The sequence below is a fragment of the Rhinatrema bivittatum genome, chromosome 3 (genome assembly GCF_901001135.1).
Source record: "Rhinatrema bivittatum chromosome 3, aRhiBiv1.1, whole genome shotgun sequence".
Taxonomy (NCBI): domain Eukaryota; kingdom Metazoa; phylum Chordata; class Amphibia; order Gymnophiona; family Rhinatrematidae; genus Rhinatrema; species Rhinatrema bivittatum.
This window is the reverse complement of record NC_042617.1, coordinates 213,924,475-213,948,136: the sequence shown is the minus strand read 5'-3', so window position 1 is coordinate 213,948,136 and position 23,662 is coordinate 213,924,475. Positions and strand designations below refer to the sequence as shown.

The 23,662-nt window shown below is 47.6% G+C and overlaps 1 protein-coding gene across 1 annotated transcript in view; it reads left to right on the top strand.

Annotated features, from left to right (window-relative positions):
- The first annotated feature begins 1,707 nt into the window (after positions 1-1,707).
- The window catches only part of EIF2AK2 (eukaryotic translation initiation factor 2 alpha kinase 2), a 357,779-nt gene continuing 335,824 nt past the window's right edge, over positions 1,708-23,662 (top strand). The window contains exons 1-2 of the mRNA XM_029594168.1: positions 1,708-1,815; positions 5,405-5,580. Coding sequence (XP_029450028.1) covers positions 1,813-1,815; positions 5,405-5,580 — 179 coding nt within the window. The 5' untranslated portion in view covers positions 1,708-1,812. The remainder of the gene's footprint in view (positions 1,816-5,404; positions 5,581-23,662) is intronic.

Sequence of the window (23,662 nt, the reverse complement as noted above, 5' to 3'; positions counted from 1 at the left end):
AGCGGGAAGAAGCAAGGGGAAGCGGCCTCACGAGCAACCATAGCCCGCTGGATCAAGGAAGTCATCAAGGCGGCCTACGTAGACGCAGGCAAGCCGCAGCCTCTACAAATCAAGGCCCATTCTACTATGGCCCAGGCAGTGTCCTGGGCAGCAGAAACCAAGATGCTGTCACCCGCCGAGATCTGCAGGGCGGCAACATGGTCCTCCATTCATACCTTCTCCAGGTTTTACCGCCTGGATGTTCAGGCTCGGGAGGACACAGCATTCGCAAGGGCAGTACTAAGTGGGTCACAGGCAGCCTCCCACCTAGTTCAGGAGTAGCTTTTATACATCCCATTGGTCCTGTGTCCCTCTGCTACACGCTAGGAAATGGAGAAATTACTTACCTGATAATTTCGTTTAGTGTAGATGGATGGACTCAGCATCCCACCCACGGCTGCCGTTACTCATGAAAGCCTCGGGGGACAGCTCTGAGAGCAAGGGAATCAAGGGTAAGCCATGCTTTCCTTCATCTAGGGCACTCACCCTACTGGGTGTCCACGTTTCCCGGTTGAGGGTACTGGCAGTCTCCAGCTATAGCCAATTCAACCGATTCAAGTTAATCAATTTAACCAAGTTATAAAGTTAATAGAGTTATTCAAATTATGAAGTTACACAAGTTATCAAATTAGTCAGTCACACATATATCCACAATGCTTTTCGAGGAGAATACTGAAGAGCTGCACTTCCTGCAGCAGTATATGTACTAGTGCTGACGTCAGATTGAAATCTGATCCATCTCCAACTGCTATCAGGAGTACACTATACCCATTGATCCTGAGTCCATCTGTCTACACTAAGGAAAACGAAATTATCAGGTAAATAATTTCTCCATTTTAAATTGCATGTTCATTTTTTTAGCACACAGATGATAACTTTTATTTAGTGCAATTTTTATGCATAGGCTCCTTAAAAGGTGAATTTTAAAGGTTGACACATGCCAAAATTGGGAGATGCTTGTACAAGTCGGGCTTGCTTTCACCCACCGAATTTTAAAAGCTGCCCAGATGAGCGTATCTCTGACTGCGTGCACATCTCGCTTGATTTCAAAAAGGGGTGTGGTCTGGGTGGGGGTGAGCGTTTTGGGGCACAGCCAAGAGATTTGTGTGTAAATACGTACGTGTCCCGGTGCATGTCCAAGTCAACTGCCGAGTAAATAAATAAATAAATAAATAAATTTTTTATTCCAGGTTTAAAGGGTGTGGGGTAACTGGGGGAGTGCAGGTTATTAAACGAGGTGGTTTGGAATACCTAGCTCTTAATTGGGCGAACTGTTCGATGAACTGGGGAAGCTAGCAATGGTGTGGATACGCGCCCATTATAAAATACCCTGACTTTCGTGGTAGAATCAGGGTTTGCATGCCTAGGCACACCTGTGCGCACGGCTAGGTTATTTTATGTGCGTGCAAGTTATAAAATGGCCACTTATCTGGGTGTGCGCTGATGCACATGCGCCAAAGTGTGCCTGCATGCAAGTTTGAAAGATACTGTCATATTCTGTTGGATGAGTGATTCACTATAGAATTCTTACATCACTGGGTTGACAGACAAATTACATCTAGAAAACCAAATAAATATTTGAGTAAATTCTTGAACCAGTTTTGCAACATTTTGAGTGTTTTCAATTGTCTCCATATTTTATTTGCTTTAGGTTTATCTGTGGAATTGTTCTGATGACAAGAGTTGCTGAAGATCAAATCAAATACAAGCAAAAAACAAAGTGACTCATTGTTCTTGGAAAAACTTGCAAAATAACATACTACTCTTGAAAGCATGGTGAGTGAACTGCATATTCAAAAGGAAAAAGTCATAAACCAGTCAAGTAACTAAAACAATTGTATGTTGATCTGTGGTGGATTTATACCTTTATCATCTGGGAAGTTCACGAAAATCCTGCAGTGCTCATCTGGAAAGTGCTACTGCATTTATAAAAAAAAAAAAAAAAGTTTCTTTTTCAAAAAAACCTCCTCAGATTTTGCTTTTAAAAAAATAAAATGTTTTACTTTCAATACTTTTTACTTTATTTTAAAAAGTCTTATTTTAAGTGTAAGAAAAGCTAGACATTATGGGAATAATTTTGAAACAAATCACCTAAATTAGGTTTTAAAAATATGTGTAAGAGCATAAATTTGCTTTGAAAATTATCCTACCAAACTGCACCTGCTATTATGTGCGCACACATTTTTCAGGAAAATCTATGTGCCTGAAAAAAAAAGTTCAACATATTAATGACACATTTTTGGGAGAACACATCAAGATCTATCCAGACCTGGCTAGAGTTACACAGAAAGAATGAGCCAAGAAATTCAGGCTTTAAGTGTGTCCTTCCTTATCAGATACTCTTGTAAATATAAAGTGAAGTTAAATGCAGATTGTTTTGGGGTTTTTTTTTCCCTCCCAGTGCAACTTAGGTTTTTCTTAGATGGAAGGACTGGGAATGTGCACCTACCATACCTAGAGCTTTAAGCTAATTTGTCCATTTGTAAAGTTGAACTAGGTAAATGCATGTGTTAATACTTTTTCCTTTTTAATTAATGTTCTTTACTCCTCTTTTCTTTTTCCTACTCCCCTCGTTTTGTTGAACGATATAATGGGAGAAAGATTCTCAAATGGCATATTTCTGTTATTTAAATTTATTTGGATGTTTAAAACTCTTGTGATGATTCTGTGCAAAGGTATTTTTCTTTGTATTATTGATTAAACATTTATTTATAAGATTTCAAACACAATCTATGTGCCTTCAGGAACACCTCCAATCAGTCTGGGTAAACCTACTCGCAGTATTTTTATAATGAGTGTTTTCTGCAGTTCTCTGTGGAATTGCCTTTGAAAATTACCCTCAGATGTCTTGAAGCATTGTTCAAGCTACTTTAACATTGTAATGTGACTACAGTAAATGATTTTCATCATGGTCAAATATTAGTCTGTGGCAAATTGAAATGCTTGATTTCTTTCAACCATTTTATAAATATATCTTAGTAGTCCATGCCTTAGTAACAGCCTTATCTCTTTTGCAAGCATGCTGCTGCTCCTTGACAGTGTATGGAACTGATTTTTTGAGTGCGGGAATTGCAGTCCAGAGATCACAAATCAATTTTGTTGTTTTATTCATCATAGAAGTGTACATGATGTACTGGATGTTTGCATTTCATTCAAGTCACTGTATCAGAAGCTGTAGATGGGCAGAAAATTTAAACAGTTGAACTATTTCATGCAAAATTGTGAGCATCATGTACATACAATTACCTGCCCTTACCTGTCATTTAGATGTCAAACTAAGGGGGGAAATTTATTAAGTTTGTGATATTTTATCGCAGGGGGGGCAAAATATTGTGGGTGGGGTGGTTCTGGAATATTTTGTCCCTCCCTGACAAAATATTGCATTGATATAGCTGCGATATTATCATGGAAAATCTTGTGTTAAACAAGAATATGGCAGAGGCCACAAAAATGCGCAATGGCAGCCCACTTTGCATGGGGCCGCCATCGTTTTTAAAGGGCAGTATGCGTCAAAACCCATCCCCTTTGAAGAGTTTGAAATACCCGTGGACATCTTTGCAGACACCTACAAACCCTCCTGTCACCTCTTAAGGCGGTATGGAGCCTAAAAGTAGCTGTTGACTGGTCAGAGTCCATAGTTAGAAGGAGCTGACTGTCATCTGTGTAGATGTAGAATTTTAGGTCAAAGGAACCAATCAGCCACATTAATCCAAATTGACTGTCTTCAGCTGTTTATTCTGATTGTCAATTGACAATCCATGGCAAGAGCAGAAATTGTGAAGGTAGTGTATTTACCATTTTGGAATATTTTAGAAGTTTTTTTTTCCAATATCTTTATTGGGTTTTTGTCATATTGCACAACAATGAATAACAACTGTGCTATACAAACATAGCAACTTCACAGATAAAGAACATAGTTGTACAATAACATAATACGATAACTGGATATAGTACCTCCGCAGATATATTTTAGAAGTTTAATAAAAGGTATGAGGATACATTTTAAAAAAACTCAGTGTAATCCCATATATGCGTGTGGATGTATAGAAGTCTACAATAGACCTGTGCGTATCAGATATACACATAGTATAAAATCTGTGTATGTCTGGTTATGTGCAATGCATTGAAAGCACGTATTTTTGCTACCTATTTTAGAAACATACATGCATATACTTTACATGTGAAAAAATATACAGCTTGCTCATGCAAAACGATTTATACATGTTGTCAGTATATTTTAAAATATTTGCACATAATTGAAATCACTAGTTTTCTAATTCCTCCATCAGTTCACCCAGTCCTTATCCATGTCATCCTAGTTCTTCAGCTTGAACTCCCTCTAGTTCACCCCAGATTTTCTGCCCAACCACTACTTGATAACATATGAATCTGATATCAATTGCGTAAAATAATTAATAGGTGTAAAATTGCATGAATAAGTTGCCAAATGTATGAGCATAATTCTCATTAAAAAAGCAACTTATTCGCATAATTCGCCTCATCTTGGAACACCCCTTTTTTACGTGTGTAAATGTGCACATTTTCACTTTCGCATGCACATATTTTGATGTTTATAAAATAACATGTACTCGAGTACAGACTATTTATGTGTGTATATAATTTTACACACGTAACTCCTTTAATAATTCACTAAGGGGCAGATTTTATAAAACTGCGCGCGTGCGTACTGTTAAAATCCGGGGTCGGAGCGCGCAAGGCTGCCCAAAATCGGCAGCCTGCGCGCGCCAAGCCGCGCAGCCTGCCTCCTTTCCCTCCACCCACTACCTTTGTTGCACAAGTTACGACTGCCCGAGGCAAGCGTAACTTGCGCGTGCTGGGCCGGCCGCCGGCACGCCATGGTCCGGTCCGGGGCTGGTCCGGAGGCCAGGGCGACTCCCCCGGAACGCCCCCGATGACGTGCCTGCCGCGACACGCCCCCCAAAACACGCCCCCCGATGACTCGCCGGCCACAACACGCCCCCCCAGGAAAGCCCCGGGACTTACGTGCGTCCCATGGCTTTGCGCGCGCCAGCAGCCTATGCAAGATAGGCTCAGCGCACCAGGGGGGGGTGGTTTGGGATAGGTTTTCGGGGGTTACTTGCTTAACCCTTTGAAAATCTACCCCACTAAGTATATTAATTTAGTGAGCTCTAATTTCCAGAAATGTATTCAGAAAGTACATTACAATATAATGTTTCTCTATTTATCTTTAGTACTGCTTTCCAATTTCTTTATGTTTCCATATTAATGACGTTTGGCATGTATATCTCTGCTCTTGTGTCGCTATAAACTGAATTCTGTGAACTTTACTAAAAGATGCAAAAAAATAAACTAAATGTTTTTAAAAACTGTTTTCATTTTGTAGAATGAATATGCTTCTACAGCTGCAGGGACAGTATCGCCATTACAAGGAGCATTGCACCCATCATCATTACTTAATCCAAGCAGATATATCACGTTACTCAATGAATATGCACAAAAGCATAATAAGAAAATTGAGCCTGTTTACACAGATCCAGTTGGACCTGCTCATTTAAAAAAGTAGGTTTAATATTTTTCATTCACACTTGTTCCTCTTGTTTGTATACAGTTTTTGAGCAGTTTGGGGTTGTTTATATTAGTGCTATGATGTATATTTTCTGTTAACGTAAGTTTGCCTCTTTGGAAATTTCTTCCAATATGTAGACTCCAAGAGATCCGCCAAATACTGACTGCATGAGAGAACTTTCAGTGTTTTAGAAGGCTATACGTTTAGAAATTGAGATATTTCTCTAGTGGATTTTGCTATGACAAAGGACGTGAAGCTATATGTAGTCAAGACTTTTTACACTTTTTTTCCCTGATTACATTTACAGTATTTCTATAATTGATCTTTCATGATGAAAGTGAAAAATGCATTTTGTTTTGTACACAAGGGTGTGAAGATTTTTATAAGGCACTGTAATTTATCATTTATGGGTCCAAATAGAAAAGACCAGATTCGTCTTTTCTCTGGCAAGCAAGTGCAATTGAGCAGAAGAAATTTTTAGAGTTTTCTAGTCATGTAGTGTACCAAATCCACATTATTCTGTTTGAAGAGGATAGTCTGTAGCCACTTATTACCTCAGACCTTTTTCTGAAAGGAATATTACCTATTTTCCTAGCGTGTAGCAGATGGACTCAAAACAAGTGGGTATAGTGTGCTCGTGCTAGCAGTTGGAGACGGATCTGACATCAGCACATAGTACATATACCCCCACAGGAAGTGTAGCAATTCAGTAATTTCCGTCTCCAAAGCAGTTTGGAGCTACCTCACGCTCGCTGAGCGTGTTTCCAAATTCTACACAACTAAATTCATAGAAGAAACCTACCTGAAGACGAGCCCCACACTCCTGCGGTGATACCAGTCGGTCCCTCCTCCAGTTGAGTTTCCCAAGGCGATTTTCCGTGGTCCCTCGGAGGTAAGGGCCTCGGTCTGGTGGCCGGATCACGGCAGGGACCTAGCTCCCGAGTGAGAAGTGCTCGGGGGCAGCATAGAGGCAGCCTCGGTTCCGGCGTGGACTTGGCCCCCGAGCAAGACGAGTTTGGGCGCGGCCCAGAGGCAGCAGGTGCACTTCCTTGAGCGCGGCGGTGACTGTACTCACCCTCTCCCCCCGCAGCCGGAGACTGCCCGGGTCGCAACCGGGAAGCACCGAAGACAAGGTAAGGCGTACATCTTTACTTGTTGGTCTCAGAGGAAGCGAGGGTTCGCAGAGTCTGCCTGTGTGGCAATCTGCCACGGAGATCGCCATTTTCCTGCCTGGATTGTCACCGCGTGATAGGCGCACGATGGTAGGCGCACATTGGTAGGTGCGCGTTCATAGGCGCCCGCTGATACGCCAGGCACACATGGAGTGTCAGAGAGCCCATGCGGCAGCGGAGCCGGCCCCTCCAGCATCAGGCATGAGCCCCTGCTCGGCATGCAACCTCAGAGCCACACAGAGCGAGGAAGCAGACTCCCTATGTGCCCAATGTGAAGAGGCCTTGGGAGTTCCGGGTCAGGACCGGTCACAGCCCAGTGTACTTGCCAGTTCCTTAGGGAACACCCCGGACCTAGCAGGCAGCAGTGAGCAGCCGGGGACCCCGAGGGACCTGGTACCCCTCAGACCAGATCCTGCTTCGCTCTCCTGGGTGGAATTATTCAAGGGGATTCATGCCTTTGTCACAATGCAGGCTGCTCCCCGAGCGGGTCCATACGCACCGGATGACCCGGCCCCTGAACCCTCAAGGCCTAGGCATGGCCATGCGCCACCCGGAACCCCCACTTATGGGGATTCAGATTGCCCTGAGGAAGACGAGTCCCCCGAGGAGGGAGAACTGCCCTCGGGGGTTGAACCATATCGGACCATGAGGCGCTTCTTTTTGAAAGGGGATCTCCCAGGCCTGATCTCTCAATGCCTGTCGGAGCTGGCTATTCCAGGCCATGATGCCCCAAAGGAACCTAGAATGAACCCCCTGTTAGAGGGCCTGCGCCAAACGTCTCATCATTTTCCCCTCCTACAAGTAGCTCAGCAGTTAATCGATCTGGAATGGAATACGCCGGAGGCCTCATTCAAAGGGGGTCGGGCCTTGGCTGGCATGTACCCCTTAGACCCGGCAACCAAGGAGAAGCTGGCGTGCCCCCAGGTAGACGCCATAGTTAGCGCAATTGTGAAGTGCACCACCATTCCGGTGGAGGGGGGGATGGCCCTTAAGGATACACATGACTGGCGCATGGACACCATTCTGAAACAAGACTTTGAGGTGGCAGCCGTGTCCCTACAAATTGCGACCTGCCGCACCGTGGTGACACGTTCCTGTTTATCACAGGCTAGGAACAACACCCCGGGAGAAGAAATGGAATCAGCTCTCTCGTTCCTCACTGATGCAGCCTCCGACTTAGTCCGTATGGCAGCCGAAGGAGTGTCATCCTCAGTGGGCGGCCAGGAGACAGCTCTGGCTACGTAATTGGTCGGCCGACTCCTCCTCCAAGACACGCCTCACGAGAATGCCCTTTGAGGGATCCCTCCTGTTCGGCAGCGACCTTGAGAAACTGGCCAATAAATTGGGCGCCTCCCCATTACCCCGTCTACCAGAAGACCGGTCAAGGAGGACCCAGCGCCCCTTTCCTAGACCATCGAGAGGTAGAACCTCTCAGCGCTTCAACCCTTACAGGACTCGCTACCAAGCACCTCGTTCGCAGGCAAGGAACCAGTCCTTTCGGCCTAAGCACAAGAAGAGGGGAACCGGCTCGGGTTCGGGTCCCGGGCGTACCCCACAATGACAATCAGCCGACCCATCCGGGGGTAGCAGCCATAGGGGGCAGGCTATCCCTCTTCTACCGAAGGTGGGTCGAGATTACCTCGGATCAGTGGGTCCTCGCCATCATCCGAGAAGGGTATTACCTGGATTTTCTTCGACTCCCGCCGGACAGGTTCGTGGAATCTCCTTGTTCGCCCATCAAGAGGACGGCCCTAGAGGTTACTTTGCAGAGGCTCCTGTCCCTAAAGGCCATAATCCCAGTGCCTGCAAGGGAGATGAATTCTGGGCATTATTCCATCTATTTCATCGTGCCCAAGAAGGAGGGCACTTTCCGGCCCGTTCTGGACCTCAAGTCCATCAGCCGATACCTACGGGTCCCCAGCTTTCGCATGGAAACTGAGGTCTGTCAAGAATTCAGTACAGCCAGGGGAGTTTCTCACATCCCTAGATCTGTCGGAAGCCTACCTGCATATCCCAATCCATCGGGATCATCGGCGCTATTTACGCTTCAAGGTCCTGGACCAACACTTCCAGTTCCGAGCTTTACCCTTCGGGTTAGCCACTGCGCCGCGGACCTTTACCAAGGTCATAGTAGTAGTGGCAGCGTCCCTCAGGAAGGGGGGTATCCTCGTCCATCCCTACCTGGACGATTGGCTGATCCGGGCGAAGTCACCAGAGGAGAGCCACCAGGCAACCAACAGAGTTATAGCTCTTCTGGAAAGCCTAGGATGGGTTGTAAACTTGAATAAGAGTTCCCTACAGCCTTCTCAGTTGCTGGAATACCTAGGGGTTCAATTCGACACCCAGGAAGACAAGGTCAGCCTGACCTCCAAAAGGAAGTCGAAACTCCGGAGGCATCTGCAGGCTCTGCTGAGCGCCAGCCGGCCCACAGCTCAGGATTACCTACAGGTCCTCGGCCTCATGGCATCCACTCTGGAGGTGATACCATGGGCGCGGGCTCATATGAGACCATTACAACGCGCCCTCCTGTCTCGGTGGAGCCCACGATCACAGGACTATACCGTATACCTGCCTCTACCAACCACAGTGTGGAACCAGCTACGGTGGTGGTTGCAGCCCGGCCACATGAGCTGGGGGTCAAGAATGTCCTCCCCAACCAGGACCCTGCTCACGACAGATGCCAGCCTGAACGGATGGGGAGCACACTGCGAAGAACTCACTGCCCAAGGGCGGTGGAACAGAGAAGAGTCGGGGTGGAACATAAACCGACTAGAGGCACGGGCAGTCAGGCTAGCGTGCCTGTGATTTGCCCACAGACTTCGAAACAGAACGGTCAGAGTGATGTCGGACAATGCCACCACAGTGGCATACATCAACCGACAGGGCGGAACCAGAAGCCGACAGGTATCCCTAGAAATAGCCCCCCTGATGACTTGGGCGGAAGCAAATCTCCAGGACATCTCCGCCGTCCACATCGCCGGGAAGGACAACCCCACGGCAGACTTCCTCAGCAGAGAAAGCCTAAACCCGGGGGAATGGCAGCTGTCGCCCACAGCTTTCAGGATGATTGTGGATCAGTGGGGGACGCCGGCCATGGACCTAGTAGTGGACAGGTCCAATGCTCAAGTACCCAGGTATTTCAGCCGCAGGCGGGATCCTCTATCCCAGGGGATCGATTCCCTGGTACAGCCATGGCCTCAGGGGATCCTGCTATATGCTTTTCCTCCATGGCCCCTGCTGGGCACCATTATACACAAGATTCAGCGGCACAGAGGACTAGTTCTTCTAGTGGCCCCGGACTGGCCAAGAAGTCCCTGGTACGCAGACATGAGAAGACTACTGGCAGGGAATTCTCTACCTCTGCCTCCATACAGGGACCTGCTGCTGCAAGGTCCCATCCTCCACGAGGATCCAGCTCAATTCTCTCTTACGGTCTGGCCATTGAGAGGGCTAGATTGAAGAAAAGAGGATACTCGGAGCCGGTAATAGACACACTCCTCCGAGCACGCAAGTTCTCCACATCACTGACATATATCAGGGTCTGGAGAGTTTTTGAAGCCTGGTGCGACTCTCGCAGCACCAATTCACATGCCGCTAAGATTCCTATCATTTTGGACTTCCTTCAAGATGGACTTCAGAAGGGTCTGTCCCTCAGCTCCATCAAGGTTCAGGTAGCAGCGCTGTCTTGCTACGGTCCCAGGAGTGACGGCAACACCATTGCCAAACACCCAGACGTCTCACGTTTCCTGAAAGGAGTCAAACACATTCGTCTGCCAGTGAAGTGGCCAGGGCCCCTGTGGAACCTCAACCTAGTGTTGGAATTTCTGGCGGGATCCGCCTTCAGACCCCTTTGAGGCCTGTCTCTCCGTTTGTTGACCTTGAAGATGGTGTTCTTGCTGGCTGTATGTTCAGCACGCCACATCTCAGAGTTACAAGCACTGTCCTGCCGTGATCCGTTTCTCAGAATCACTCCAGAGGCTATCCATCTTCACACGGTTCCTTCCTTCTTACCCAAAGTAGTCTCACAATTTCACCTCAACCAAACCATATCCTTGCCAACCACGGAAGGTTTGAAGAAGTCAGAAGAAGGTCGAATACTGCGTCATCTCGACATCGGCAGAATACTGGCCAGATACTTGGAAATGTCAGAAGCAGTACGAAAGACGGACCATCTGTTCGTCCTTCACAGCGGGAAGAAGCAAGGAGAAGCGGCCTCACGGCCAACCATCACGCACTGGATCAATGAAGTTATCAAGGCGGCCTACGTAGAGGCAGGAAAACCACCACCTCTACAGGTCACGGCTCATTCTACCAGAGCGCAAGCAGCCTCTTGGGCAGAAACTAGGATGCTGTCGCCTGCAGAGATATGTAAAGCGGCGACGTGGTCCTCGCTCCATACCTTCTCCAGATTCTACCGTCTGGATGTTCAGGCCAGGGAGGACACAGCATTTGCGAGGGCAATCCTAAATGGACCTCTGGCAGCCTCCCGCCCAGTCCGGGAGTAGCTTTTGTACATCCCACTTGTTTTGAGTCCATCTGCTACATGCTAGGAAATGTTGAGATTACTTACCTGATAATCTCCTTTTCCTTAGTGTATGCAGATGGACTCAGCATCCCGCCCGGCTGCCGGTATACATGGGGATTCGCCGACTCACGGTAAGCCATGTTTGCTTATATAGGGCTTCCACCCTGCCGGGTGTCGACGCCTTCCGGTTGAGAACACTGGCTGTCTCCAGCTACCATCAATTGGTCAGGGTAATCCTGTTCATTTAAACGATCGGTCAGTCACACATATATCCATAAAAGCTTTTGCAAGGAAGATTACTGAATTGCTACACTTCCTGTGGGGGTATATGTACCCGTGCTGACGTCAGATCCGTCTCCAACTGCTAGCACAAGCACACTATACCCATTTGTTTTGAGTCCATCTGCATACACTAAGGAAAAGGAGATTATCAGGTAAGTAATCTCAACATTATACAGTACCTTTTCTTCCCTATAGTATTCTAGTTAGATTTTTTGGCACTCTGTGAAGGTAATTTTCAAATGCAATTTATTCAGGTAAAAGGGCTTTTTGAAAATTTCCCTCCCTCTATGCAATTTATTCAGGTAAAAGGGCTTTTTGAAAATTTCCCTCCCTCTATGCAATTTATTCAGGTAAAAGGGCTTTTTGAAAATTTCCCTCCCTCTATGCAATTTATTCAGGTAAAAGGGCTTTTTGAAAATTTCCCTCCCTCTATGCGGGTAAAGTACGCATACTTTTACAGCAACATTCCTGGGATGTGGTAAGGCCAGGGGAGGTAACAATGCTTGTAGTTGTGTATTTTCAAAACTAGACACATTGTTTTGGCTGGGAAAAGTGCTCCAGAAAACAGGTGCAAATCCTGCAGGTACTTTTTCCTTAGGCAGTTTACCAAGAGAAAGAATGCCGATAGTTTCTCTTTGAGATTTGGTGCAAAATCCATGGGAGACAGTGCCCACAGACTTTGTACTTGCCTACACATTTTTGAGAATTTCCCCATATAAATTTTAATTTTTGTTTGCAGATGCTCAGCATGGCTGTAAATCTGTGTTTCTTGTCTGAGGACCAGTAGTAGCAATGGAGCCAAACAGATAATATAGTAACATAGTAATGATGGCAGAAAAAAACCAAACGATCTATTCAGTCTACCCAGCAAACTTTTTATGGCAATAACTGCTGCACTGTGCTGGTTACCCCCAATCCTTGTGTTAAGGGTAGTAATATTTACAATCAAAACCAAGCAATTGTCAAACCGTTAACAAAATTACTGTAGCAACATTTTTACGGACTTTGTAGTCTTCTTGATGATTCAGACAATTCTGCTTGAATATGCTTTGCTTTTGGACTTGGCAGTAGAAGCAGTTTTGTGCTTTTTTCCTAATATCTGCATATCAGTACCTTTAGACCGTAACATTAGAGCCCATCGTTGGCTGTCATCTGAATCCATTTCCTTTTTCCCTACTGCTGTTAAAGTGGAGAGCGACGTTGCAGTTGTATCAAACACATCAAGGCTAATTGGTTAAGGGTAGTAATCCCTATACCTTCTGTTAAGGGTAGTTAATTCCGCTCCATGCAGATTACCCCCATGCACTCTTTTCTTAATTTCCAATTTCCAGCCTTTAGGAATCCACAGTGTTTGTTCTATGCCATTTTGAATTTGTTTATTATTTTTGTCCTCACCACCTCTTCCAGAAGGGTGATTCGGGGCCGGCGGTCCTGGGTTGAAACATGGGTCAGCAATGATTTATTTATTTATTTTTAGATTTTTATATACCGGTGTTCCTGTATGAAATACAGATCACATCGGTTTACATTGAAATAGAGCATGAAAATCGCCAAAAATGGCATTACATAGAACAAGGTTATGAAACTTGGAACAGGGTACATTAGTTCAAAAATTAACAATAATGTTGTAACATTGATGACCAAAAGAAAAGAGAAAAAAGAGAAACCTAAACAACTTAGCTAACAGGTCTTATTGAGCATCAAAATCATAAAAGTATAACTGTGTCCTGCAGCAAGAGATTAGATACCGAGTCAGGTAGTAGTATGGAATATGGGGTTTGTGATGAAGAGACGCTCTTGCTAGATGGAGGGAAAAAATGTTCATGGTTCTGGAAAAGCTTGGCTAAAGAGCCAGGTTTTAAGTTTTTTTTTTTAATGAAGAGTGGCAAAGCTCAAGCCGAATGTCTGGTGGGAGCGCATTCCATTGAATGGGGCCTGCTGTAGATATGGCACGTTTATAATGCGAGGATTTTGTTGAGGGTACATAGAGTGTGCCTTTATATGCTCCTCTGATGGGTCTAGAAGAAGAGTGAGGACGTAGTTGGGTACTTAGTTGAAGAGGGGAGATATTGTGAATGGATTTATGAATTACAGTGTGTACTTTATATAGGATCCTTTGCTTTATTGGCAGCCTAGATCCCTGCTCAGCCTTCCCATTTGGTTGTGGTTTTATTTTCTTTTTCCCTGTACGTACCAGGATCAGTCCAGACGGTGGGTTATGTTCCCCCGTCCAGCAGATGGAGTCAGAATAAAAAACTCGAGAGGGGGCAGTATATAAGCCCCTCCCCTTTCCTCAATCTTCAGTATTCTTCTGACTCCAGCACATGTGAGCAAGGGACTCTGCGGTCCCCAGTGCAGGAGATTAGGTTTTCTAGTTTTCTGTTTTCTTTTGCTTTTTTCTCATAAAGGGATCAAGTAAATAAGTAAAAGGTATAATTTTGAAACAATTTAGTTTTCTGAGGAGACTCAGCAGGTTTCTGCCTTTTGAGTCGTGAGGTGCTTGCTGCCAGGTCTGTACCTTGTTTCTTTCATTTCCCCCCCTCCCCCCCCCTCCCCTGTTTTTTCAGGGCACCCTTCTTTGGGTATTGGGGGAGTGTTGGGGAATTTTCTTGTGTTAAAAAAAAAAAAAAAAAGACATTTTTTCCTCAGGTTTTCTTGTTGTACTCTCTGTATTCGGGCCGGATCCGGGGTGCATACTAGTGGTGCTAGTCACTCCCCCTCCCTCCCCCGTTATTTTAAATTAGTTTCAGCCGCTACCGACCCACAGTTTGCGAATCCTTCTCCCGGGACCGTCGGACGCCGGGAGGTTTAGTCCTTCGACGCTCTCTCTGGGTCGGTGGGGGAGGGGTGGTCTGTGTGCCCGCGGCGTTTCTGCAGTGTGAATCGCACGCTTTTTCCTGTCAGTCCTTTAAAAAAAAAAACGAACAGACCATGCCACGCTCCTCTGAATGTTCTGCCTGCGGCAGGCAGGCTGGTCGGCTCTCACAGGAGGGCCTCTGACTCCTGCATTTTTGAGGATGAAGTCACCGAAGGACAGGAGGACGAGTCTGCGGGTCCCCGCTGTGAGGACCGTGCGTCTCGAAAGCGGCAGGCCCCGTTCCCTCTGAGCGCGGGAACGGCGGCCATTTTGTTTTTGGAAGGGGAGGAAGATACTGAAGGCCCGACTCCGGTGTTGCCCTCTGGCTCTGCGCCACTCCCTGGCCCGGAACCTGGCAGTCGTGGAGGGGAGCACCAGGATAGTTTTCCTCAGGGACCTCTGGAGTTTTCGCCCGAGTTCGTGCTTCTTATGCACCGGGCTTTCTTACAGTGCAAGTCTCAGCCCTTGGAGACTCCTGGGGGACTCCCTCCTCCCAAACGGGCACGTCTGGGATCATCCCTGGAGGGGTCTTCTTCCCAGGATAGGGCGTTACCTCACGCAGGAGACCCAGGACCCTCCCGGGTCCCGCAGGCCCCAGTGGGTGGCCCCAGCAACCCCCCGACAGGGGACCCACTCCCGGATGCAGAGGATGACCCCACGTTCACTTCTCAGGTGGAAGGGGATGACCCAAGGGTCCTACGAATTTTTCAGTATGATGAGCTGGATGATCTAATTCCTCATATTCTCCAGGAAATGGATATTGATGCTCCCCCAGAACCGGTAGCAGCCTCTTGTCAGGGCAGAAAGGGGGACCCTTTGCTGGCAGGCCTTCGTCCTCTGTCAAAGGCGTTTCCAACTCATCCCACCTTTTTGCAACTGATCTCTAGAGAATGAGATTCACCGGAGGCCTCTCTCAAGGTCAGTAGAGCAATGAACAAACTTTATCCTCTGCCAGAAGATTTTTTGGAGCTCCTCAAAGTTCCTGCTGTGGATTCCGCAGTTTCGGCCGTAACTAAGAGCACTACCATCCCGGTCACGGGCGGTACAGCGCTCAAGGATCTTCAGGACAGGAAGTTGGAGGTTTATCTCAAAAGAATCTTTGAGGTTTCAGCATTGGGCCTCCGAGCGACCATCTGCAGTTCTCTTGCACAAAGAGCGGGACTCCAATGGGTTCAACAGTTGCTCACCTCCCAGGTTCTTCCGGATGCTGAAGCTCAGCAGGCGGATCGTTTAGAATCCATGCTCGCCTATGGAGCAGATGCCTTCTATGACCTCCTTCGGGTCCAGGCCCGATCGATGGTCGCTGCGGTCTCGGCCCGTCGGCTTCTGTGGTTGCGAAACTGGTCAGCGGATGCCTCTTCCAAAACACGCTTAGGCTCGCTTCCTTTTAAAGGTAAGTTTCTCTTTTTTTTTTGTAATACAATTTTTATTGGGTGATCCTCAGACACAATATGAAACTTTGCCGATAACAGACAAGCAAACATAATACAGCAAACGATATTGATGACACAAATCACAGAACCATGAGGAAACACTCCTCAATTTTCCCCCTTCCAGATATCTATAACTGTGTCTAAGACATCTCTAGAGCCACCCTAGAGAATACTCATGTCGCCAACAAACTAGGAGAGGCTGCACTCTGATACCTCCCCCAGTCTGACATATTGAACAACTATAGCGGGCTAGCTCTGCTTAAACAAGAAGGAACAGGAGTCGTATGCTTATCCCCAAACCCTCTCCAAACCTCCCCGTCCCGCTTCTCCCCCTTTACCCCCCTTCCCCCCCCCCCTTCCCCTACCCAAGGCCTGGCTGACAAACCAGTTGAGACATCCATGTATACTAGAGTCCAATCATAACATTGAAGGCATGGGTCTATCACTAACCCAAAAAACAAAAAAAAGAACAAACAAACATCAGGCATTGAGGATCAAGCTGCGAGCCCGTTGTGGCAAAGTCTGCACATATACCTCCCAAGTCTCCAAGAAAAGTCTTCGGTGCGTTGGCGACAACTTAGAAGTAAAACTGTCCATATACATCATTCGATGAAAATGATTACGCCAAGTCCAATATGATGGTGCAGATATCTCCAACCAATTAAGTAGAATAACTTTTTTCCCCACCAGCCAGGCCTTTTTAATCAGAGTTCTCAATCCCGCTTTTCTTATAACCGACTGGGGAATGCAATCAAAAAGAATCAGCTGCGGGGTAACTTGAAAACGTATTTTCAGGAGGCGTTGTAAGTAATTTACAATTTTCTGCCAGAACTGTTGAACAAGGGGACAAGCCCAGAATGCGTGAGACAAAGTGCCAATTGCAAGGTGACAACGAGGGCATGTTGAATCTGTTATGAGCCGCGCTCTCCACGCAACCTGTGGAGCGACAAAGGCCCTCCGCAGAAACTTGCATTGCATTTCCCGGTAATACATATTTTCACTGGACCTTTTTAAATTCCCCATACATGCAGAGAAGATTGCCACTGTAACCGTGAATACTCCATCTTTGGTCCAACGCTCTACTGAAGTCTCATAGGTACGCTGTGACATACCTCGTTGAAGAGCCCTATAATATGTCGAGAGAGATAATGGCCGCTCCCTTCCCAACTGAAAAAAGGATTCTAACGCCGCTAAATGTGTGGAAATCTGAGTACCAATCTGCAATGATAATATGTAATGTCGGATTTGTGGATACCCAAAGAACTGGACCCGGGTCAAACCATATATACGTTGTACTGTGGGGAACGGCATTAGTATCCCTTCCGGGTTCACCAAGTGCCCCAAATGAGTGATACCCTTCGAGGCCCATCCCCGCAGACTAACATCTTGGGATCCTGGTAAAAACTCTGGGTTGCCCTGAACTGGGAGAAGGTAAGGGTTACATCGAGGCAGTCCCAACTTCTTTGTAAGGTATTTCCAGGATTTTCGAAACGGGACAACCAGTGGATTCCGAGAGATTGCAGACGGTAGCTCCTTCCCCGGCCCCATCAGTACATAGGTCAACGCGAAGGGGGCCACCAATGTGGATTCAGCCACCAGTCAATACAAAAGGGGATTCCCAATATCCATTCCCTAACAATCCGGAGGTTGGCCGCCACACAATAAGACTGAAGGTCAGGAACTCCCATTCCCCCTGCTCCCCAACGCAACATAAGCCAGGACAATGGTATGCGCGCCTTTTTCCCCTGCCAAAGAAATGCCCGCATTATCTGTTGAAGGGCGGCCAAATCGTTACGTTTTAGAATAAGAGGTAGGTTCTGCAACACATACAACCATTTAGGTAGTATGATCATCTTAAACAAATTAACTCGCCCCCCTACGGAAAGAGGGAGGCTTTTCCAAAGTTTGAGCTTATCTCTCGTGAGTCTCAGTAATTTTTGGATGTTTAAGTCGTATAACTTAAGTAAATCTAAGGCTATATCAATCCCCAAATATTTTATTACACCGTTCGCCCAGTGCAGTGGGAAAGGGCCCTCCCACTGCTCCTGTATAGACATCGGGAATCCCATGGCCTCTGATTTCTCCCAATTAATGTGAAAACCCGAAATACCACCATAGTCCCTAACCACCTCCAAAAGGGCCGGCAAGGAGTCTCTTGGATTAGTAAGGAATACCAAGAGATCATCCGCAAACGCGGCATATTTGAAAATCTCCTTTTTCCCCGGCGCCTGAAATAACACCCCTCGGATCGCTCGGAACGTTTGAATAGCCAGTAATAGAGGCTCCAGGGTCAAGAGAAAAAGGAGAGGGGATAAGGGACAGCCCTGTCGGGTACCCCGAAAGACCTGGAATTCAGGGGAAAATTGACCATTCACCATTAACGAGGCAACCGGGCCCGAGTATAGGAGTTGCAAGGCTTGATAGAAAAAACCTCCAAATCCCATGTCTCTCAATAGGGCAAACATAAACCCCCATTCCACCCGGTCGAAAGCCTTCTCTGCATCTAGACTAGCAATGAGGAAGGGAATATTGTGTCTGGTGCAGAGATCCATAGCAATTGTTAGCTTCCGGATATTAGTCAAGGCATAGCGTTTTTTCACAAAGCCTACTTGGCCCGGTTGAATCATCTGTGGCAAAACGGCACTCAATCTATCTGCCATAATTTTCGCCAACAGTTTATGGTCCACATCTAATAAAGAGATAGGGCGAAAGGAAGCAGGGTGCAGGGTATCCTTCCCAGGCTTGGGAATTAGAGTGATGTGGGCCCTATTCCCATGCACCGGAAAACTTCCCTTCGAGATTAGTGCTGTAAAAACTAATGGCAACAAGGGGGAGAGGGGCTCTGAAAGACACCTATAAAAGTCTGCACTATATCCATCCGGCCCTGGGGCCTTAAACCTTGGGGAACTCCGAATAACCTGTCGAACCTCATCCTCCGTAATGGGTCGGTTAAGCCCCTCTTGCTGAGCCTGGGTCAGGATAGGGAGGTTTAACGCGGCACTAAATGAGTCCCATTGACTTGAGTCCCAGCCCTCAGCCCGACACAACGCCGCATAATAATCCCGAAAAACTTTTAGGATTTTAGGGGTTTCATGAACTATGTGGCCTTGTGGCGTACGAAGAGCCGTGATATGCCAGGACCCTCTATTAGACTTAACTAAGTTGGCCAGAAGCTTCCCAGATTTGTTACCATATCTATAGAGCCTATGTTGGTGATAAAGAATGCTGTGTTTAGCCCTCTGGTGTAGCAGCGAGTTCAAAGCTGATTGAATGGTTCTATAATCACTCTTGGTTACCGATGTGCAAGAACGATTTAGTGCCCCTTTAGCCTGTTGCAATTTCTTTGTCAGGGTCAATAATTGATTATTTAGCACTTTTTTCCGATGTGATATATACGAGATAATATCTCCCCTAAGGACAGCTTTAGCAGTGTTCCAAAACAGTACTGGATCACTGCTATGTTGGGCATTTAGGGTTGCAAAATCTGTCCATCGTTCCAATAAAAAGGTTTGAAACGCTGTGTCCTCTGCCAGATAATAAGGGAAGCGCCAGCCCCTACAGTCACTCACTTGAGGAAGCACTGCCAGATCCACCCAAATTGGGGCATGATCTGAGACAATAATGTCTCCAATTCCTACTCCTGAAATTTTGGAGAAGGAATGTGTGCTGACTAACCAATAGTCGATACGGGATTGTGTGGAATGAGCTCTGGAGACATGTGTAAAGTCCCGCTCAAAAGGGTTTAGAGCTCGCCATGCATCAACCAGGTGCAAACTCTGTTCAAGGAGCTGTATCCCCCGACCCTTGACCCCCGTCCGCCGCAGAGTGGCAGAGCTATCTAATTCGGGGTCCCGTAAAGAATTGTAATCTCCCCCCACTACCAGGAATTTGTCCATATATGAAAGTAACATTTTATGTATATTCTGAAAGAAAGGCATTTGCTGAGAATTCGGGGCATACAGGTTGCACAACACCACAGGCATCTGATTAATTGTTACTTCTAAAATAAGAAAGCGACCCTGAGGATCTTTATGTTCAGAAAGAACTTGTAGCGGGAGATTTTTGCGCACCAAGATAGCTACCCCCGCTGACCTCGTGGTGGCGGAGGCATAATACAACCGAACCCACCCAAGACTGACATAATTTCAGGTGCTCCACATCTGTAAGATGGGTTTCCTGCAAGAATGCTATGTCCGCAGCCTGTCTCTTCAAGGCCTGTAATACCTTCGACCGTTTGACAGGTGTATTAATACCACATACATTCCAGGATATCAATTTGAGATTACGCATAGCCATTTATCCCATATCACGCCATAGAAAAGTAATTTGAACAATGAGAATTTCCCAACTCCAAGGGAATGATGACCACCCCAGCTCTGGCCATCTCCCTGTGAATGTGATTTCCCCACGCCACATGCCACCAAAATTTTTGAAATCTGTATCATGCCAGCACCTTGTATCTTTCCCTGACCCTCCTCCCCGCTCCATTCCTCCCCCCCTTCCCCTAACTAGACTCCCCAGAAGTCTCATCTCAACTAATTCCCCACCTAAGAGATCCTGTTAAGACACTCGGGCTCCTCTGCCCCCTCCCCCCTTTCTTCACCCCCCATCCAGCTTGCAGCAACATAACAAGGGATGGGACTCCATAGAAATAACATAACATAAAAGTTGAACAAATAACAGCTTTTGTTCCCCCCTATAAACAATTTCACAATACAATATTGAAACACCTATAGTATACCAATATCCCATTGCAGCACAAAGTGGAGATCTGTTCACACCGCTCCAGCATGTGCCAGAAACTTGGAAAAAGAGAGAAAAAAAAAACAGTGAACAGACTTAACTGTCAAATATTAAGTAACCAAAGGGTGCAGGTCCCCCTGCCCCCATAAGCAATAGATTAGGCAATGCATGCCATGCCGGTAGAAACTTCTCAGCTTAAGTAGCTGGCTGTCACATTTATCCAGTATCCGACCCAGGGCTGCGTCCGCCCGGTCTTTCTCCAGCCCCACGATCCAGGGTTCCAATGTAAGCTTTTAAGTCAGCGACCTCACTAAACCATCTGGATCCTCCAGGTGTACTTACACGGACCTTCGCTGGGTATACTACCACAGCTCTCTGACCCAGATTAAACAACTGTGTACACAATGGGGAGAAAGCCCTGCGCTGTGCAGATAGGGCCCCTGAAAAGTCTTGGAAGATCAGAATCTTCTTTCCCTCATACAACAACGCTTTCCCCCGACGGCTGGCCTGCAGGATCGCTACTTTGTGAGCATAATTTAACAGTTTTATTATTACTACTCGTGGTTTTTCTTGCTGAGCCCTTTTCTGCCCCAACCGGTGAGCTCTTTCTATTCTCAGGGGACCGTGCTCAGTGCCCAGAGACAGTTCGCGAATCAACCAGTTTTCTATTTTTTGGGGCAAATCTCGATCCGCAATTTCCTCTGGGAGGCCTACCAGACGTAGATTGGACCTCCTGGACCTGTTTTCAAGGTCTTCAATACGCGATGTGTGTCGGGTGATCTCCGCACGTAGCTCCGCTACCTCTGACCGCGTGGCCTGGGCGCCATCTTCGCCGTCCGAAACCCGCTGCTCTAGGGCTGAGAATCGCGCTTCATAGCCAGCAAGCGCTGCGGTCACCTCGCCGAGTTGGGACGAAAGTTTTTTAAACTCTGGCTCCAGTGCCTCTACTACCGCGGTGCGAAGATCTGCCCAGCTCGCTGGTGCCGGTAAGTCCGCCATGCTGTGTTTCTCCTCAGAGGCCGAGTCAGTAGGCCTGACTTTTTCTTTTGCCGAATCCTTGTCCCTGCGCGCCGTGCAGGTCGACATCTGGCTACCGTTCCACTCACCAATAATAGCCGCTGGGATATTGAGAGACTTCCACGCAAAAATGAACAGCAAATAGGGCCGGATGGGGTTAGATTAGAAATCAGGGAGCCCGAGAGGGTCGGCTACATCCGCTCCCTCTCACGTGTCACGTGATCTCCCTAAGTTTCTCTTTGGAGAGGACTTGGACCAGATCATCAAGTCCCTCAATGAGAATGCGATTTACAAGCTTCCGGAGGACAGGCCGTGGACATCTAGGTCCTTCAGCTCCACCAGGTATCGCTCCCGTACTCAACGACGATACCGTCCTCCCAGACAGCAGCAACAGCAGCATCAACAGTCTCGGACTTCTCCTTTTCGTTCGCAGACCTGGAACCGGTCCTTTCGGGGCCGCAGGCCCGGCAAGGGAGGACAGCCCCAGAGTTCTTCCTCAAAACTCCAATGATGCCAGGCTGACCTGCGATCCGATTCCCAGTCTGGGGGGTCGCATTGCCCGCTTCTACGGGGAATGGGCCCGAATCACATCGGATCAGTGGGTCCTGGATATCTTAAGACACGGCTACGCCTTGGATTTTGTCCGCCCGCCCAGAGACAGGTTTCTTTTTCCCCCTGCGGCTCTTTTCTCAAGAGACCAGCAGTCCAGCAAACTCTCGACCGTCTTCTCTCTTTGGGGGCAATTACCCCAGTATCTGCTGCCGAACTGGGTCGGGGTCATTATTCCATTTATTTTGTGGTGCCCAAGAAAGAGGGCAATTTTCGGCCCATCCTGGACCTCAAGACTGTCAACCAGTACCTCCGGGTCCCACGTTTCCGTATGGAAACTCTACGCTCACTGCTGGCGGCGGTCCACCCAGGGGAATTCCTCGCATCCTTGGATATAACGGAAGCTTACCTGCATATCCCGATTCACAGGGCGCACCACCGCTATCTTCGTTTCAAAATTCTAGGACAGCATTTTCAGTTTCAAGCACTCCCGTTCGGTTTGGCAACAGCTCCACGGGTTTTTACAAAGATTATGGTGGTTGTGGCCGCAGCCCTGCGCCGAGATGGGGTTCTGGTGCACCCTTACCTGGACAACTGGCTTATCCGGGCAAAATCTCGAATCGAGGGGGTCCAAGCGGTCAGCAAGGTGGTGCGATTACTTCGGTCCCTAGGGTGGATCATCAACTTTCCCAAGAGCAGTCTCTCTTCATCCCAGTTGTTGAATTTTCTGGGTGCGCACTTCGATACCAATCTGGGATAGGTGTTTCTAAGCGAGGACCGGGCACATGCCTTGCGCGAACAGATCCTCCAGTTCCAATCTCTCCAGGCACCCACAGCATGGAACTACCTACAAGTACTGGGGTCCATGGCCTCCACCATAGACCTAGTCCCGTGGGCGTTTGCGCATCTGTGTCCTCTTCAGTGGACCTTGTTATCCCGTTGGAAGCCAGTGTCGCGGGAATTTCAGGAGGTTCTCCCAATACCGACTGTTGCAAGGCTCAGTCTCCGTTGGTGGCTGGTTCTTCGCCACCTAGCACGAGGGTCTCCCTGGAGGTCCCAGACTGGGTGGTCGTCACCACGGACGCAAGTCTGACCGGCTGGGGAGCGGTCTGCAGGGCGGATTCCATTCAGGGCACTTGGACAGCGGAACAGTCCCGGTGGCCCACCAACCGTCTGGAAACGAGAGCGGTGCGCCTGGCGTTGCAGGAGTTTCTTCCCTTGGTCCGCCATCGGGCGGTCAGGGTCCTATCAGACAACGCGACCACGGTATCATACATCAACCGTCAGGGGGGCACAAGGAGCCGTCACGTCTCGCTGGAAGCGGACAGACTGATGCAGTGGGCGGAGGTCAACTTGAGTCGCCTGGCAGCCTCTCACATTGCGGGCGTGGACAATATACAGGCGGACTTCTTAAGCCGACAGCGCTTAGATCCCGGAGAATGGGAGCTTTCCGAGGAAGCGATGAGTCTAATAACCTCCCGCTGGGGGACTCCTCAC